A 20019-nucleotide genomic window follows, 5' to 3' on the forward strand; every position below is an offset into this window, starting at 1 on the left:
AAAAAAGCTCAGGAAGCTTTGACAAAAACTTTCAAACTGTGTCAAAACGAGTACACTTTTAGCATTCTGACCCCAAATGATTTGACCCCATAAATTCAAATTAATTCACTTTAAGTTAATGATGAAAACAGAGCACCACCGCTGGCATTCTTAGTCCACTGGTGAAGGTTTTTGGGTCACATGTTCTTAATAAGGAAAAGAAATTGGGCCATCTCTCCAGTTTAATTAACGTGTCCTACTGAAAGAAGACAAACTCCATCTAGAGGTCCAGTTCAACCACTGGATAAAACCAGAGCTAATTTTCAAAAAAAGAAGGTTTAATATAATAATTACATGTATTTAAGTTTTTCTTACATGCCTCCTGTATAATTTTAATGTTAAACAACCGAATGACCAACATAGCTATAGAATAAGAAGAAGAAGAAGAAGAAGAAGAAGAAACAGCCTTTATTGTCCCACAGAGGGGAAATTTGGGTAAAAAGACTAAAAAAAAAAACAAAAACCTGCAAACATGTATTACTTTCAAGATCCATTTATTTGAGTTGATACAGTACTACAGGGGCATCGTGTTGACCCAAGTTGACAAATTAAGACATTTTACAGAATTTCAGGAACTTTAATCGATTTGTCACTCATCACCTTCCTTCACAATGAGATGATACCGCTCTATTTTAAAGAAGCAACAACATAGTTGTGCGCAGTACATCCTGAACACAAAACACCAAAGTCCTAAGCAGGCCAAAGCGTGAACATGGGGTACTTTGACAATAATTTTGAATGGCTTGATCAATAAATACAAGTATAAAAAAAAAAAAAAACAACCACATTGATAATCATTTTTATTATAAAAAAAAAAAAAAAGTTCATTAAAGATACCAAAGGCACGCAACTTAATATACCTTGGCAGTCCAGGATCACCCACAGATAAAAACAAATAAAACAAAAAATATTTTTGGCAATATCCCGCAATAGTAAAAAGCTGTAACCAAAATAATGCTTAAATAACATAAAAAATACTAATTTATTATTACTGTCATAACAATATCCAGTCAAGTTTTCCTATGATTAGACTTTCTGCTAACTAACAGATATGCACCAGTTATTTCCAGTTTGGCAGAGTTAAAGTTTTATCACCAGATTCTTTCCACTGCTTTATTTCCTTTTTCTCTTGGAGTTGTTCCAGCATATTTGGCCTCCCCCGCTCTAGTAGATGTGACACTAAAAATTTCTTGCAGTCAGCTATTAGTACAAATGCCGGTCTTTTGCTCTTGTCCAGCGAACACTTTCATTTTCAACCTTTGCTTTCCTTTTGATTTCGGACCGTCTGACCTGCAGGCATACCAGAACAGGGGGAAATGTGATTACACCAATTTCACACCAGATTCGACTGTTTCTGGGAGAGAAATTCTGACACTTCAAGGAAGGAAGTACTTTTTTTTTTTCTGCCATAACATAAAGCAATAAAACGTTTCTTATATTTTGGAAAATCAAAAACAGAAGCATAATAAAAAAAAATACTAACATAGTATAATTTTCTCACTGTAAATCCAGTTGACAATATAATGCAATACAAAAGGCAATAAAATGCAATATAATACGCAGTGGGTCTTTCATATGAATCAGTACCCAGGACCTTTTCTTCACACAAGCAGACCACTGAAAACATTCAATAGTTGATCTTTTTCCTTGGGGTCCTCTACGGCATGCTTTTCCACTCACATCATTTAACATATTGGATGATGTCAGTCACTGTTCTCCGATTTCTTTTGCTGCTGTTGAAAAGTGTAACACATTTCTAAGGCCATACAGAGGACTGGGATCACACACTGACCCTCAAGACAAGCTATATCAACAGCCTCCAGCATCTCGGTTAGAAAATAAAAGAAGAAAAATAAAACAAATGTAAGGTAAAGCCAATGTGAGGATGATTTCATACACCAGGGGGAGATTCCTAAGAAAAACACAAGGGCACTCAGAAGTCCCTGACTCACCCACTTCCCCGAATCATCTCGGTTTCATTACATCTTTGGTATGAAACAAAAACTTTCCCTCTGCTCTTTCTACTCACTTTCTTTACTTTCACTAGTCTACATTACGAACCCTTCAAAAAAATAATTCTACCACCTTAACCTTCTCTGTGTTTTACAGGAAAGTCTGCTCTAATCTCACCGCTGCTCTATGCATCACTCTTTCACACACCTTTCTTCTCCCTCTAGCTATAAATCTCTACGCACTGCCTCCCTCTCACGCTCAAATGAAAACAATAGCTGGCTAATTGTGCTTGGTTGACATAATGAACTAGTATACACAGCTGGAAGGCTGAGCACTGACCGCAGATCCCACCTGTGCTGACTTGGGCTGGGGCTGATACAGATCTCTAGCACCAGCACGTCTCTAGGCTTCATCTGAAGAATTTGCTGTGTCATCAGCAAGCTAAAACAAACCACTTTACTCAGCTCTTTTGAAGAGCTTGGGGTAAAATATTAACTAGCCCAGTAATGGAAAACACCTAACATTTCTTTAGTAGAAAAAAAGAAAAGAAAGAAAGAAAAGCATCTCTCACGTTTGTCAGGTAGGCCCAAAAATGTGAAACAACCAGGGCTAAGCCAGGCACATTCCAGGACTGTGAGATGGTGTCTGCGCTATCTCCCTTCACTAGATGTCCCACTAGGTGAGCCCCTCCAGACCTCTTGTGCAAGCGTGTGTTCAACCAAGCCTAAGCTGCTAACAAACCAAACTGTGGACACTGATAAAGAACAAAGAGGAGGATTTTTTTTTTTTTTTGGCCTGTATTTGCTGGTATATCTGTGTGTAATTTCACTTATGTGTGGAAGGAATGGGGGGAGGACTGACCTTTGAACCCCATAATAAGTAGTTAGTCAGCTGCGCTCTGAAGGCCCTGGGTCACTCCACATTCACAAACACAATAAAAAGCACAACTGGTGACAGGTTGGCCTGGCTTTTCCCTCAACTTTAAGGAAATGACATACATAATTTGTATTATGAATCAAAAAGGCACTTCCTACATATTCCCTAGTATCATAAATATATATAGGACATATGAAGGTATATTTGCCTGCATGTTTTACATACACAGACATAGTTATATATTGGGGTATATAGATGTTTCTCATCACTGAGTAACATAATTATATATGTCAGTTCCACAAAAACAGTTGGAGACAAGAAGCTTCGGGCTCTTCCAGTAATAGCCAGCGCCCACCAGTTTTGCACTTAAAACTAAAGCTACAAAATATTAATAAATAATCAGCAATGCTAACTTTTTTTTTTTTTTTGGAACAAGACCCTGGTTTATTTCTTTTTTAAAGGAAGTAAAGATCACAAAAGCATGTGCTCCATTTGAGTTTTAAGGTGCCGCTGTAAACTCATATATGAAATGGGTGATGTCTAAGCAGAGCCAAACAGTTTCTGATTGCTGCATTTGTGATTCTAACTTGCCTTCTTGCTGAATATGTAAACATGTTGAACACAGCAAAGTCTATGGGCGGGCCAAGAGAGCAGACTGGGTGGCATTCTCTTATGCCAGCTCCATCTCTCTCCTGTGCAGAAAACCTTAACTACATTTTCTCTAGCCAGAGAAGTGCACCTACATGTGTGTGCATGTGCGTGAGTGTAGTGACATTTCTTTTCCATCAAGATTTCAACTCCATTTGTAAAGCCACAACCTCTAAAAGGTGTATCCCAGTAACGCACTGGTCGTTAATGTCACGCATACACATCTACACACATGCACGCGCACACACACGAACACACACACGAACACACACAGTCATGTTAAAATCCCTCTTCTTCTCTGTCTTCCACCTATCTATTAGTTGAGGTTGCTGCTGATGTCCAGGGCTTGCTGGTACACCTGAGTCATGTCCTCCAGGTCCCCCAACAAGGAGAAGCTGCCATTGTCCCCTGGGGAGCCTTTTGTTTTGGGGCCACGGCTGAATTTGTGTCCCTGGAGTGGTGGGGCTGCCTGGAAGCCTTTAAAGTTGGCAAGCTGCAACAGGTTTTCAGCTGAGACACAAGCCCTGATGTTTGGGCAGAGGTGGGGAGTGGAAGGATGCCACTCAGCCCCACTGAGGGAATTGGGTGACAGGGACAGGACGGAGCTGTCCTCCCCCACTATACTGGAGGGACGACTCTGACTGCGGGACAAACCAGAGTCGGTTGATGGAGAAGGCTCACCAAGAACTCCGGCCACCGTTGCTGATGAGGGAGGTCCGCTGTAGGTGGAGTACTTGCCATTTCGCTTCAAAATACCCTTTCTCCCCATCGCTCTCTTAGGAGGGGAGGTGGCTACCAGAGACATACTGGCACCCCCTAAAAGCTCAGAGGACTCACTGCGCTCTGGGGAAGAGTAGTACCCTGATTCCCGTTGTTGGTTGTTCTTCAAGATGCCTTTTTTGGGCAGAGATGGCACCATTTTAGCTGGTGAGACTCCTCCCATGGTCGGCTCCTCTTCCTCTCGGTCTGGGCTGGACGCCTCCTCTCCACCTTCAGTTTGTTGAGGCAGCACTGCCTGACCCAGCTCCACCTCTTCAAGACTTGCAGATTGCTGCTCTTCAGTAACCCTGGTCTTCAGGATACCCTTGGGTCTCTTTAGACCTGGCTTGTCCTCCCCTCCACCATGGGTCTGTCCTGCCTCAACATTCTCCTTCTTGGACTTCTTGGGCCTCTGGCGCAGCAGCTGGGGCATGGCCGCAGCTTTGGCTCCAGAACCACGTGGCTCAGTGCGGTTCTGCCAGTCGATGAAACGGGCCAGCATGGGTGAGCCGCCATGGTCACGCTGGGTCTCGCAGTCACACACGCTGTTCTTCCAGCCCCAGTTTACCCACCAATGATTGGCAATGTCCTCCACTGTAGCTCGGCGCTCAGGATTCACCATCAGCATCCAGCGGATCAGTCCACGGGCATCTAGGAGCAAACAGAAATCTGTTAAATGCTTCATGCTGCACATTATTTGACATAGAAATACTAAAATCATATGCCATTACAGTCCTAAGTGGAGCTGTGGAGTGAGTTTGACACAGAAAGCACTACATGAGACTAAAAACAGCTTCATTGCCATTGCACCTATACCATAAACATAAATCACTACACATTTCTCCTGCTTATTTTTCTATGAAACTATTTTCCAGCACAGAAAATCCTATTTTTCCATTGCAGTTTGTCCAGTATAATTTAGTTCCTGAAGCAAATAAAGCACAAGTGCAGTGGTTTGTTGCTTAGGTGAGATGAGAATCTTTATGCTGTCTGGACAAAAGTGGCACTGTTTATCATATATAATGCAATTTGAATTCAGTACATGAGAACATTTAGAGCTCCTTGATCTGTGTTTCACTGAACAGAGTATGAACAAACATCTTAAAGACTTTCATATTTTATGGAATTTATGAGAAAACAGCCCTCATGGTTTCTATCTGCAACACAGCTGAACTAGATTTGCCAATTACAGTTTGTGCTATTGTTTTACACAGCACACTGAAATCAGGTGTGTTTCCTAGTATGACAAAAACCAAAAGGAATGCCAGCTGAGACAGAGGTTCCAGCAGTACCTGAGGACTGAGTGGGCTCTTTGTACTCGCCATTGCTAATCTGGCGAATGAGGTTCTTGTGGTCTCCCCCATCAAACGGCATGGTTCCATAGACCAGGGTATACAGCAGCACCCCAAGGGCCCAGCTGTCCACCTGGGGAAAACAGTAATTAGTGATTCATGGCATTAAAATTAATGCTGTGGAATGAGCTCAGTTCTGCTCAACATCCTCTGAGTTACGCTAAACTTTTGAGTTTATTCTGGCACTAACAAGCAATATTTTCTTGTATAATATTTGGTATGATGTTGGTTCTCACGAAGATATAATGACAAATGTATTTTGATGAATTATCGCTTGTTTACACACATACCTTGCCCCACTCTCTCCTGCTCTCTCAGGCAGATGCACGCACTTTCTGTGTAACGCAATGTGGCTTTCTAAGATGTTACATAAGACTTTGTGTTTGGGGCACGAGGAGGTGCAGAGAGGTGGGAGCGGAAGAGTGTAATGAGACCAGCAGATAGCAATTGTGATATGCTGAGCTCCTGACAGTCGCTAGAGACATGCAGTTGACCTGTCTGTGTGTCTGTGGTAGTGAGAGCGATAGAAGCAAGAGAATGGAACAAAATAAGTGTATCGACTGTAGTAGGGGGAGGATAAGATGCGCTGTGTTTTTGATGAGGGTAGCTAAAGTTTTGAGACATATTCTCTGAAGAGGAAATGAGATAGGACCAGTAAAGAAGTTGTTGTACTTCCTCTAAGACTCTGGACCAGCATCAAGAATGTTTCACTCTTATGTTGCCATTGGTCCATTCCCGAGGGCGAGACAGGCCACTCACTATTGTTGTGCTCTATTTTTGTTGCCTGTGCTTGCTGTAATTTGCGGCCTCACCCCAGTCGTGGTTCTGTCATTTCGATTGCAATCAGACTGCTGTAGTTTTTAGCACTCTTGAGTAAATTATAGTGAATCACACTAAATTGAACGGTTTGACTTCAAAATCTAAAAATGCAACATTTTTTTCCCCTTTGTTGCTTTGTTTTATACATCAGATGGAATTGCAGAGACAACGCCCTTCAGAGTGACTCTGGACTTGCCAGATAAGTGGCTTTGGGGAGACATTTTCACTATTTCTTTCACCAAAACTATTTGTTTAGACATTGATTGCTCTTTGAGGCTGGGGAGCTCATTCCAGTCCAGTTAAGCTGATGACAAAGTGAGCAAAAGTATCCCCCAGTTTCTCACTTCAAAGGACTCGAATATTGTAGGAAAGGGAGGACAGGGGAGGGATGCTGACCCACAAGAGAGAGACCTCCCTTGGACTAGGGACTTAATCCCATTAAAGGGCCTGAAAAGAAAGTCTACCCACCGATTGTATATGGACTACGTGATGATCATAATAACTGATGGTTCATTCAAAACTCAGTTTTCAGGGAGGGCAATAAATTATTGAATTTACACACAAAGAGTTGGGGTTATAGTGTGTGCCATTGTTTGATTCATTGAGCCTCACCTCTGGGCCACGATATGGTCTCCCATTGACGATCTCTGGTGAAGCATAGAGTGGGCTGCCACAGAAGGTTTGCAGCAGCTTGTCTTTATGGTAGAGGTTGGACAGCCCAAAGTCAGCAATCTGTGAACACGAGGCTAGGTTTAAATTTCAGGTCTTGTGATTGCTAATCCCTCACACACAGATCATTTGAGGTCAACGCATCACCGACCAAGAAGCAAACTTACCTTAATATTACAGTTTTCATCCAGTAGCACATTTTCCAGTTTCAGATCCCTGTGCACTACTCCATTCTGAAAGTGAGTGAGAAGAAAGAAACTGATTGATGTATCCATTAATTCATTATTCATAACAAAAAGGTCCGAGTAATAAACAGTCCATTGTCTTTCAGAATTATTTACACTGACAAAGATAGCTTGTAGCTCTCGGAGGAAATCAAAGCAGCCTGTTGGTTCAGTACTTTTTAATTGCTCTTGTCCCCTCAAAGATCTTGAAGCATCTGCTGTGACTTTCTTTTAAATCAACTCAAATGTGTGACATAAACATGAGCCTGTAATTACCACCCAGTATGAATTATGTTCTCAGAGCATCATGGGATAAAACAGCAACTATGCTGTTAATGCATGGATTAAAAAAAAGAAAAATCTAGGAATTAACATGTGGTATGCAGACAGACAGAACCCAGCTCAGATGTGGAGGAGTGACTTCATCTGTCACCCACTGTCTGTTTGAGCAGCTCAGTGTTGCATCTCCTGTTGGTTACTGTCTAACGCAGTGCTCATTTTCACATGACTCTGATTGGTGAATACAAGGAAGAAGTGGTTGCTTGCTTGTTGTGCCTGTGACTCACGCCACCCCACCCAGCAAGGGGTTGCGCTTGGTGGTAATGATTCATCATTCATGGCTGTCTGGGACCAATCTGGGAACCCGTCATCTACCGTCTGATAACTTAGTCTCTAGGGGAAAAGACCGGTGTTTTGGGGTTTCCAGTGAAGCCGGCAGATATACAGGTAATGCATGATTGACATTCATTCCAGGACTTCCTGTTTTGTCCGGTGGTCATTATTTATAGACTAACCATGAATGCAAATCATTTAAAAAAGCAAGTGTTTATAGAGATTAGTCTGGGACTCCCCTATCTGAAGACTATGACATCATCCCTATTTACAGCTGGGAAAAGTGTGACAAGGGGAGAGTCCATGCAGGGATCTTGGGGTTTTAAACAGAGTAAGCGAGGTGTGGAACAGAGGGTTAATCTCTGGAGAATGACTCGGGGAGTATCTCAGGACATCGGTCTGTGTGTGCGGCAAGAATTGAGCATAGATTTAATAAAGGGCCTGTTTGTTGCACTGCTCTGTAATCGGAGCATAAGCCTGAATTAAACTGGCCTGCATTCTATCTTCACTCAGAAACAGATGACTCCCTAACACCAGTGCGCCAAGAAAAGCACACTGTGTAGGGCTGGCAGATTAACTAGCTATATGTCTGAATGTGAGCGCAGAAAACAAAGTCTCGATGTGTGTAGGAGACACAAAGAGCACTGTGCGTTTTTCTCCACATAAGGTATGGATGGGTTTTCTCACCTTGTGACAGTGGTGCACGGCGGAGACTATCTGTCTGAAGAAGCGTCGCGTCTCTCGCTCGCTGAGGCGCCGACGCTCACTAATGTAGTCATACAGCTCGCCCTTGCTGGCGTACTCCATCACAATCACAATCTTGTCCTTGTTCTCAAACACTGAGAAATGATAAGAAAAGAATTGCAGTCCGTTACCATCAACTTTCAGAAAACATACAAGGATCGGAGAACAACTTCTTAAGTCTGTCCATGTTCATTTTGTCTTGTTGAAAATATTAATGGGCACCTTTATGTAAAAAGCAGAATAAACCAGTTTACCCCCCCGTTTGCTTTTTGGAGGGAATCAGGAATCCAAATTCCAAAGCAGTACATTGCATCCCTGCATTTCTCCCAGGGTTACATCACCCAGACCCCACCTCGTTTGCCTGGCTCCTTCACAGCACTGCAGGGAGGGGCCGTTAACTCAATCAAGCCCGCTCCTCCGAGAGCAGAGCGAGTGAAGAGCAATGAAAACAGATTTAAAAAAGAAAAAGAAGAAGAGCAAGAACCAGAGTGAGGAGAAAGAGCTTCCTTCACAGATGGAGGTTCTGCCACTTCTCACAACACACTCCGATATTTCTAATAACTATGTGTGGGGCTCGTAATTAACTACTCTATGTACTGCTTCATTCATTAGTGAATCATGACTCAACATAGCAAAGAGCCTCCTCTTTTATTTTGACAATGTAATTAAACTGCTTCATATGTAAATCATAACAGAAACCAAGCTGTAATTGTTTAAACATTTCTTTTATCTTTTGTGTGTACTCTTGTGAAGCAGACAGCTTTTTGCTTGCTTTTTTACACTTAACAGACAGACTTTGAACTTTATACGGCCAAAGCAAAATCAAGAATTAGGATAGGAATGAAATGAAATGAAATGGATGAGTAAGCTTAAAAGCAGCTTTTAAAATTGGCAGCAACTGTAAAGGTCCTGGTTTTTTGCCCAGCGTTTTGTGGTTTTTGGTCTTTCAAGTTCTGTTATTGTTAAATATCTTCTGTTTCTTAGTTTGCTGGTGGTTTAGATTCTTCACCTTTGTATTTCTCTGCTTAGTTCTGGCCATTTTGAGTTTGGTGTTCTAGCTCACTTTCTTATCATGATTCTATTCTCAGTCCTGGTTCTGTAATTTGCAATTGTAGTTCATTCCCTGAGTTTTTGTATTTCCTCACCTTTGTGTGTGTCCCTGCTTTGTATTCCCTTATTTTTTGGATTCCTCGTTCCTGGCCGGCCTTTGTTTTGTATTTTGTTGGAGTCCAGCATTAAAAAAGTTTTTGAGTTTATTCCCTGCCTCCCGTGTTCTGCATTTGGGTCCAAATCCTGTCTGCCACGCAGCCGTTTCATGGCAGCAAAATTAAAAAGTTTAAAGCTTTTTAGGGTATAACCTGAATAAAACTGGTGACTTGTTACACGTGTGCTGATTTTTGAAGGGCTGCTTTTTTTTTTCTTCTTTTTTTTTTTAATTTCCGTAATGCATTACCATTCAAATGCAGCTCACCAGACATATCATTCTGTGTCAGTTTTTAGCCATCCACTGTATAATTTCAGACTGGCAATATACATCTTGGCATGAAGGGTACGACAGTGGTTAGGTAGAGAGGGGAGAAGAGAGAGAAAAAAGACTAGGAAAACAGTCAGTCATGTTGCTACATATTGTGTGTGTTGATTTTCCCACACAGCAGGGTCACCGGGGTGGGGGCCTCCGCTTTCTGTACTCTTGAGTGAGCACCTTCATAGTCTGTCGCACTACTTTCCTCAGCATCCCACCCCTCCTCTCCTGGGGTCCTTTTAAAGATATAATCCTCTACAAAAACACACAGTTGCTGAGTGATGGTAATGCTCCCTGATTGTGACTGTCTGGCAGCTTGGGAAATAACAGACGGGATGTAAGCCAAGCACTTGGGAGGGCAAAGCAGATCCAGCTCTCTGATTGGCTGACAGAGTGGTGACCTGGGGTGACATTCACAGTGAACCTTGATGGGGTTAGACTGGGAGAGCCAATTCTCAGCTTGCACTCCCATTTACCTTTGAGCACTTGCTGTGAAGTAATTACCTGGCTTACATAACTTGGGTTTGTTACAGCCCGTTGGGCACGCCAGCCACCACTAAAGCCTCGCTGTCACTCATTGGGCTTTGTTCACAGGTCAGGCCCTCACATCTGACTAATTAGCACCTATTGTCCTAGTGCCTGCACTGATGATAGACTGCTGTTGAAAACTTGCATGGGGGCCAAAGAGTCACAGAGAAGGAATAATTCTAAAGCAGGAAATAAACAAGCAAATTTTTATGTGCTCACTATCTCTAGTTTTTTTTCGCTTTATTAATTATATTTACTGAATATTAGAGATTTAATTTACTTTCTTGGAATAATATAATTTATAAATTTAATACCACTATCACAGCTGAAATTTAAGTTTTAGCCAGCAGCCAGTTAGCTTAGCTTAGCACTAAAATCTTGAAGGAGGATTAAAAAAAGTAAACTCCTGCCAAGGTAACAAAATTGACAAGGTCCTGACTTTAGCTTTATATTTTCTGCACAGTAACGAGGACAGTGATCATTTTTTTGTTTTGTCGTAAGAAGGCAAATAAGCTGATTTTTTAAGATTCATTTCAATCTAAACTTTTTTTTTTTTTGGCTGTATCAGTTTGTGCAGTTCCAGCATTTTGTGGGATTGACTATTTCATTTTAAGGGAGGGCACTGCATAGCTTTGCCTGAGGAGCAAAGAGCAAAAACCACTTTAAATGTCCCCACGCAGCATGCTGATGGATGCAGAATGTGAGGGAGTGGTAAAAATCAATCTTCACGCACACATCTGGTTCAGCTTTGCTTCACACAAGGCAGTTAGCAGGGGCTGTTGAAGAGGGTGTTGCCGGATACACAAATCTCTGGGCCTCCTATACATTTCTAAAGCAAGGCTGGGTGGAGGCCAGGCCACAACAGTAAACGCTGGGTTTGAGGAGAAACACCAAAGAGCGAGAGCAATGAGTCTGGTTAAGTTTGTTGGTAGAATTGACTGCTTTTAAAGGACGGCAGCATACATAGGAACACCATACAGGCTAGTCTGAGTTTATAAAGCTGGTTGTTCTTTAATTCTTCTCTCACAAAACCCATAAAACTCAGCCCTCCAACTGACTACTGGCACGTTCCCATGACAAATAGTTATGTTTGGTGCATATACACATTGCTGATAATGACCTAAGGACTTTGAAACTGTACAAAGGACAGTGGCTAAGCCAGTTAGGGAAGTGGCACACAACCTGCAGCCATTGTGCTCGGGCAGCTAACCTGAAAATGGCATTGAAACTGTTGCTATGTTGACACAGAAATAAAAATAGTCACGAGTCACAAATCACATGGAAAAAAAACCCTCAAACAGCAGTGCCTTGTGACTGTAAGAGCCAGAAAGCAGGCCTATATTATATATTAACAGATGATTAATGAAAGCAGCATGTTGAGAAAATTCAATGGGAGCTGTTCAACCTTTACACTCACCATTAATTCTGATCTGTTTTCTTCCAATGAGGTAAAGGTCATTCAAGAGGACTCATCAGAAAAGGAGGCCCAAAACAATAAATATGTTGTCTAAGTCTGATTTGAAGTCTTTGATATTTAGAGAGAGTTGCTTCCTGGGGTAGACATATGTTGATACTGCTCCAAGGGAAGGCTTATGGTCTTTCCTCCCGCTGCATAGCACTGGACTGGAGTCAGACGGGGAGCAAGCCCGGGTGACTGAGGCCAATCCAGAGTCTCCCCAGCTACACACACAGACACAGCCACGCACAGAGGTTCATACACTGAGATGAATATACTAGGATTTATACAGACACATATGTGCAGACACACACACATGCGCGAGTATAGTCTGGTTCCCAGCTGCTGTTGTCTCTAAGTATCAGCAGATGTCTGGCCCTGAGATCAAGACCAGAGAAGACAAGGGGATGTGACCTCTCAGATGTGGGAGAGGCAATCCCTTAGAATATCACCCCTCTTATAAACACAAACTTTCACAAATGTGCATGCGCTACACACACACATATACACACACACATGCAGACACAAAGAGAGGAATCCAGATGCAAATTGTCAAAGTCATCCAGACTTTTACTAGACCAGGCAGCCAGACGGAGAAGATTAATAACATCCCAGAGTTGTAGTCCAGGACTTATTATGACATCTGCATGTCATAACATGACAGTCCTACAGCTTGGCCACAAGTGCTAAATGAGCTGAAGGAGGGAAGAATTCTGGACGTGTGTTTTTGTTTGTGTGTTCAAATGAAATAAGTGTCTACGATTTGTGCGAGTGCGCGCGCATTTGTGGACATGCACATTCACAGACCCTCACCTTCATATATAGAGATGATGTGGGGGTGGCGGAGGGATGACATGATCTCAATCTCTCGGCGAATGTGTACCATGTCCTGCTCATCCTTAATCTTCTCCTTCCGAATGGACTTGATAGCCACCTGGAAACAGAGGACAAAAATCATTTTGGTCAAAAATAAATGTAGATTTCAAAGTAAGCTATACTTGATTGTGCCACGTGTAACAGTTTAAGGCTCAAGGTTGATTTAATTTGGAAAGGCAAACGGCCACAAAAAGTCATTGAAATAAGATTAAAGTCCAACAGATTCATGGCACGTGCATTTTGTTATCAGTGAACTTTAAATTGTACATCTCATCAGCATGTGATGTCAGTCTGCATGGACTGCTTGATTTCATTATCAAAAAAACAAACAAAGCTCCCCTCTCAACCCATAAAGACTGTTAATAACCTTTGTCCTTTCCAAGCTTTGTTGAGGTCAACATATTGCAATCTGAAACACAGTTCCAAAATTGTGGCTTCTTTTGACATTCAGTCAGTAATTATTACAGACATAGATCTGATCAGTAGCTTGAGTCCTTCTTAAGAGATGAGTCAGAGGGCAGATTCACACAGTGGAACATGACAGTTTCCACAGCAAAGATTTCCCTGGAAGCAGCTGTTGTCAACTAATCAGCTGTGTCCAAAAATCACTCCCCTGCCTCACTCATTCCCTCGTCAGTACATAATGGCCACTCAACAGTTTACTCAATGTGGTGCACTATCTTGGAAATAGGGAACAGTTTCGGAGCCAGGCTTGGATTGTACAGCCACACAAGCAAATAGTAGTGCTTTGTGCTAAATGCTAGAGTCTTCATGCTAATAAAACTATGCTGATATAATTATATGGTGTAATTTAAGTAGCTATGGTCACTACCCTACTTCACTGTGTTAGCAGGCTAACATCTGTTTATTTGCCTTGCACACACAGTGCAGCTTCGGCTGATGGAGATTAGGTTTGCAGGAATTTGGCGATACGGTAATGGTTGGGTTTAGCTGCAACCTACTAAAAATGTTGAGATATTACAGCCCGCGCCAAAGTGGTGGCAGATCAACAATGTCATCCACCACCTATCTTGAAAAAGCAGTGAGCAAGGTGTTAAGAGAGCATCAATTTCTAGAGGAAGAAAGAGAGAGCTGGAGGTTGGAGTGGTCCTCCGTAAATCAGACTGTCAATATTAACTTGCGAAACAAATTTCATCCCCTGTCAAAAAGTCCCTAACAAGATCCTAACCACAACCCTGGCCTCTTATATTTAGTTGCTCTGATCAAACACAGTTAATGGCCCACATTTGAAAACGCCTGAAAAGATGGCGTGCTGAGAGTTTTATGGAGGTATCAGGAGAACGAGCAGGGGTCGAGGAAGTGATTCAGTCTTCTTGCCCTGCCAAACGGGCCTCTTAAAAGAAATTCAACAGTCAACAATGACACTTGATTTGATGATTTTCACTGTCACGACAAAGCTGCAGAGTTAAGAGTCAGCCGCAACAGGATGCATTCAAACCACTAACCTATGTACTCCATAAATGAAATGTTAGCAGCCTTCTCCAAATAAACCAATCGAGAGCACACGGTCTAGCACATCACTCTTGTAGCCTAAACAATCCGGATTGAGTCCTGGGTTTTCTTTGATCAGGCCTGTAAAGAATCGTTTCATTCTGAATTATGTTAGTTTAAACTTTTGTCCTCTCAACTAAACTGCAGAATTCTGTGGAGCCCAGCTTTATTCCATTCAGCAAAAACCACAGGCAGTAGCGAGTGCCAAGCTAATTACCATGTACATCAATAAAAATAACCCCAAACCGGAATAGCTGCCTTCCAGAGCATGCCTTGATTACATAGAATTTAAAGAAATGATACCATAATAAACAAGCCAGGGTCCAGGGGGTTCGCATGCTGTGTTCATAATTGGTAAAAGTTGTTTGTGTCTTAACGCTGATGTTTTCCTTTACCTCATCAAAATCATCAGGATTTTACTGCTGATCCCCAAAACGTGAGTAACACTTGACTTTGCTGCTCAGCAGCAAAGCTGAATGTAACCTGCCTTTTTGAGTCTTTGTAGCAAATAATTGAGGACTTTTTAAAATTAAGGCGTCGACTGAAAAATTACCTACAAATGTTACACACAAAGACAGTAATCAATCTTTAACAGCCATTAAGTTAATTCTACAGTGCATGATAAATCACTGGATGAGACAGTTCTCCCATATTGGGCTTGAGACAAAGCCAGGTATCTTTCATGTATCTCCTCATGTTCCCTCGCCCTGACCCCGATGTGGATCATTAAACAGGACTGCAGATCAGCCACTTGCCAGCTGGCGGGGCTGGCTGACGCAGCTATGCTTGCTCTTAAGTGGATCCCCTATTACTGTCACTCACAGTAAACAGGCACCGCACTGCTGCCCACGTTGGTCCCTGCCAGGTATGGGGTGGCCTTGTCTGCCCCCCACCTCTCCAGACTTTGTTCTCAAAAGAGCTCGTTTGAAGTGAAAGTCCATGTTTCGCTTCAGTGGAGCCTGACATCGTACTGCGCTTTCTCAGGCCATTAAAATAGATGAAGTATTCATCACAAGTTCACTCGTCCCTGCGTTGTCTAAAGATCACGATCATCTGTGGTGTTGACTGTGTGTCTGAGTCAGACACAGGAGGAGGGAGAGAGAGAGAGAGAGAGAGAGTGAGTGGGAGAAAGAGGCCCGTCACTTTTTTAGATAAGTAGATTCTCAAACACAGCCAGGAATCACAACGCCTCATCAGCTGTACCACATAGAGTATAACAGAGGAATGCCAGTGTTTTTCCCTCTTGCGTACCTCCCCATTGAATCCATTGTTGGGGAATGATGTAATCTGGTGCTTTAAGCACATATTAATATGACTCCCTTTTAACTGAGGTTGTTTCTCTCTTGTTATGGTGGTGAGCTTCCCTCTATGCTAACTCCTCACCCCCCTGTCTGTGACATCCTTCATACAGGATATTAACATTACCTTCTCAGTCTCATTTCCTGCTGTGGATGGCCTTTCATGTGTCAGTGTCCATTATAAGCCTGCTTGTCACCGTAACCTTTTCACAGATGTCATATAATACCTAATGCAGACATTTAATACAAAGCCACAGGTCTCTTTCTACCTTTTACACACACGCAAAAACACGTGGGCTGTGCACATGCCACATAGCCACACCGTGTTGTCTGTGATCTACTGCACTTCACTTAATGTTAGGTTTTTTTTTTTTTTCTCTCTCTGTGGCCAAGCTGTACAACAAATGGCCTTCCAGATAAAAACAGCCACTCAGTTCTATTTTTGCTGACACACTGAATGTGCCAACATTTAATCTATATTACTCTAATGTCCTCATTTAGTCCCATGAATGTGCATACATGGACACACACACACACACACAGCTTCATCAGCTTATCTCTCCACTTTGTTCTTCTCATTGGGTCTGTGGAACAAGGCAGGGAAAGGTTCAGGAAGTTGAGATGATTAAATAACGGTTTCGCCGACACTGCTCTCTCTGCCAAATGGACACAAGGGACTTCCCCTGGATCAGAGGTCAAGTAAACTCTAGAGATGTAGTGACATATGTACATAAGCTGTGAGATGGCCAGCAGTCAGGCTCTGTTGGTATTCTGTGTGCACAGGCTTTGCTTCTCCAAGGACTTCACAAGGTTTAATATTTTTCTATTTTAAGTTTTAATGCTATGCTCAGAGCAGTGCTGTAGATAGTAGGAGAACTGGAGCCATTAGGCCACAGTGTTTTGACTTACACATAAATATTTGTGGGTTTATTTATTTATTTTGTAACTGACAAGTGGTACATTTTTGAAATGCTTTATGGCTTAGTTACAGAAACATTATAAACTTACAAACTACGTGAGAAATACTGTCAATTTATTAACAAAAGTCTTCCAAGATAGCCAAAGCCAACAATCATAAAATACACTTTGACCTGTCCAGGTAGCATACATTGCGTAGTTTTATGATGCTACTGAAAATACATTGATTCATATTGGAGCTGCTACCATGGGAATAATGATGAAAAACAAATTCAAGAAAGGAGAAGTTGGCAAGTGGGACAGGTCAAAATTGGAATGTCCTACCAGAGGGTTTGCCCCCCCCTCCCCTATTAAACGTGCATTTGCCAGGAGCTGTGAAACCGCTGGGGGACATTGTTGGCCTGTACTAAATTTCATGGAAAGTTCCTCGTGCCCTGCCAGAATGGGCACCCGGGTCATATTTTGCCACATGTGGAAATATCTGGAGAGATCTGCCGGTCTGCAAGGACATAACAGCAGATGGTGTCTTTTACTGTGACTAATACACAAAGTGGCAGACAGACCCGTGCAGAAAAACCTCACACATTAAAATAGAAACAAAACTGGAAAGGGAAAACTCTGCAGGACTGTGCAAAGTGATGAAACAATAAGACATCCAAAGTTTCATACAGACTTAAATAAACAGGGAAGAACAAAATTAGATCAACATTTGGTGTCCAAACAGCCCAGCTCTCCTAAGCAGGACTGCACTAGTGCACCTTATTTATGTTTTGGTTGGTTTGTTTTGTTTTTAATCAGCCTACTGCTTTATACATTTAGATTATCTCAACTACAAGTCATTTGCAACACAGAGTATTTGGGGTTGATTCCGCGCCTCCTTAAAGGTATTATATGAAAATATGAATTAGCCTGCAACTTCTGGGGAACTTTCATTATGCTTTTGGGGTCACACAAGTCCCATCAGTCTGTCGGTAGCCGGAATTGCACTCCAGCATCCGGTCGTGGGGCTTCGCATAGGACAAGGCGTGTGCAGCACAACTCCCTGGCCGCACTGGCCTTTTAGAGCATGGGGGAATTCCCAGCGGGGGTAGGACACGCACACGCCTATGGGATCAACAAACCACTTAATTTGGGACCAGTGTTATTTGTAGTTTAGTGTAGTGTAATGAATTACAAGCGTCTGGGTTTACCAAAGCATCGCGGCAGATGTGTACAGCTGCTTGTTTAAGTGGCTCACCTCTCTGCCGGAGTGCCGCTCAATGGCCTTCTTGACTTTGCCATAGGTGCCTCTTCCCAGCGTCTCTAGCAGCTCGTAGCGATGCTTCAGGTTATGCTTGTGATGGTGTTTCTTCACGCCCGAGTTTCTCCGTCCATCACCACTTGCCGGGGTCTCTTCAGGTGAGCTGCCGGCAGGTGGAGTTGAAGCTGGAGGTGCAGCGGAGGGCTCACCCCCCGCCTGTTTGCCCGCTGAGCTTTGGCCTTTCTGAGCCTCGGGACGAGTGGCCCCCCGGTACGACGATAAATAAGCGGTTTCCATCTCACTATAGGGAAGTGTTTAAACAGCCTTCCCACTGTTAAATATTTCAAACTACCTACTTAAAAATAAATTGATAATATAATACTTATAGGCCTAATAATAGTAATAATAAATAAATAAATTACAAGGAATGACGCCAGTCATGTTATCACACGTGGAAACGAACATTTCCAGATTGTCTCAGCTGATCAATAGGCTTTGACCACATATTTCTCCTTCTACCTATTCATATTATAATCGCTATGTAATCGGTCTACTAAGGGGTTACTAAAGGAGCGCAGAAGTCTAAAAGAATCGGTCCTTAAGAACCTGGTACATACTCTATCACTGGGTAAAAATTCATTCTAGTGCCAATATTGTAATAAAATATTGTCTATATTATTCAGATTTCAGGCTGCGTGCCAGAAGCTGAACACACTTTCGATTCAGAGATGCTATACTGGCTATAAATATGTGCAAGCTCTCTATCCCATTAAAAAAGAAAGAAAAAAAAAAAAAGCAGCCTAAATAAATTGTTATGATCCCCTTACTCCTCAATTTACTTGCATGATCTAGCTGTGGTTATCTCTGGCTCGTTCACATCATCTGTCGTCCTAAACGCTGCCAACATCACGAGAAAGGCGAGAAAGCTGCGACGAAACCGGCGTTTTGGATGAAGATGACCCTCATTTTGTCCACGGCCCAGGTAAAGCTCCTCATTCATCAGGACTCTGTCTATTGTGCGACTGCATGCTCCGAGCCGGGGTCGACGGTGGTGGAAGCGCGCTGGGATCGGACTCTATCTCAAGCTGAGACGTTTTGGATATTGCCATGGTCGTTTCGCTGCTCCCCCTCTTTTTCTTCGTGGCCTTCTTGTTTCTCCTTCCCTTTCTTTCTCTATCTTCAGCGTGAGGGGCTGTGAAGAAGGAATGCGAGAGGATCCGAGACCGGAGGCGGGGTTTAGGCAGATCTCCTCCTTCCCTGTCCTTTCTCTTCCCTTCTCTCTTTGTGCGCTCATCATCCCCTCTCACATCTCTGTGATATGACTGCTGCCGAGTCTCACGGGCGTAGCCAGGGATCATGTGCACAGGAGGTGACACCCCACCCCCACCTCCTCCAGTGTCTTATTGCCACTGTTATTCTGCCAAACAGAGCTGTAGTTCAGATCCACATATTTTAATGTACTGTAGTACCGCTTACAGTCAGCATAGACACACTTTGATCCCTTATTATTATCTCATCCTGTTTGTTTGGCTATTTGATATACCTCCAATTTATACACGCATTTCCTTAAAGGAGTAGGTTGGCATTTTGGAAAATGCTCTATTTTTATTTGCCTGCCAAGAAAAGAAGATTGATGTTAATACTAGGAGCTGTGGCATTGAGCCAGTTTGCTTCAGCCAGCATTTAGACTGAAATCTGGAAAACACAAAGCCTGAAGGCAACAAATATATATACTGTTGTTTGTTCAATCTGTACCAAAATCAAACAAAAGACTAAATGATGTGCTTTCACAGGAGTTATTTACAGAATTATTTCTGGGCTTGGAGGTTGTCAGACACTGAGCAGAAGCTTAGGAAGTTGCAGGACCCAGCCAGAAAAATAGTGCATTCCTCAATTTTATAAATTGAATGCATATGCTGGCTGGAGGGAGCCTCGTCTGCAGAGAGAATCAAGTTTAAGCATAAACAGTCAGTC

General features: G+C 42.6%; 1 protein-coding gene across 1 annotated transcript; it reads right to left on the reverse strand.

Annotated features, from left to right (window-relative positions):
• Positions 1–535: 535 nt before the first annotated feature.
• On the reverse strand, positions 536–19335 carry nuak1b (NUAK family, SNF1-like kinase, 1b). The gene is made up of 7 exons (XM_030732320.1): positions 18043–19335; positions 13015–13135; positions 8639–8790; positions 7283–7348; positions 7059–7178; positions 5568–5700; positions 536–4926 (listed from the first exon to the last, which is right to left on the reverse strand). The coding sequence occupies exons 1-7, from the start codon at positions 18340–18342 to the stop codon at positions 3833–3835; spliced, it is 1986 nt and encodes a 661-aa protein (XP_030588180.1). The 5' UTR covers positions 18343–19335; the 3' UTR covers positions 536–3832.
• Positions 19336–20019: the final 684 nt, after the last annotated feature.

This window comes from Archocentrus centrarchus, chromosome 6 (assembly GCF_007364275.1).
Source record: "Archocentrus centrarchus isolate MPI-CPG fArcCen1 chromosome 6, fArcCen1, whole genome shotgun sequence".
NCBI classification, from domain to species: domain Eukaryota; kingdom Metazoa; phylum Chordata; class Actinopteri; order Cichliformes; family Cichlidae; genus Archocentrus; species Archocentrus centrarchus.

What these genes read in the sequence shown, in the direction of transcription:
- nuak1b (XM_030732320.1), bottom strand. Translation starts at nt 18,342, where the DNA reads ATGGAAACCGCTTATTTATCGTCGTACCGGGGGGCCACTCGTCCCGAG. An exon ending in CCGTGCACCACTGTCACAAG is followed by an intron (nt 7,349 to 8,638) that starts GTGAGAAAACCC and finishes ACTCACTTTCAG; the next exon opens with AATGGAGTAGTGCACAGGGA. An exon ending in ATGAAAACTGTAATATTAAG is followed by an intron (nt 7,179 to 7,282) that starts GTAAGTTTGCTT and finishes TCGTGTTCACAG; the next exon opens with ATTGCTGACTTTGGGCTGTC.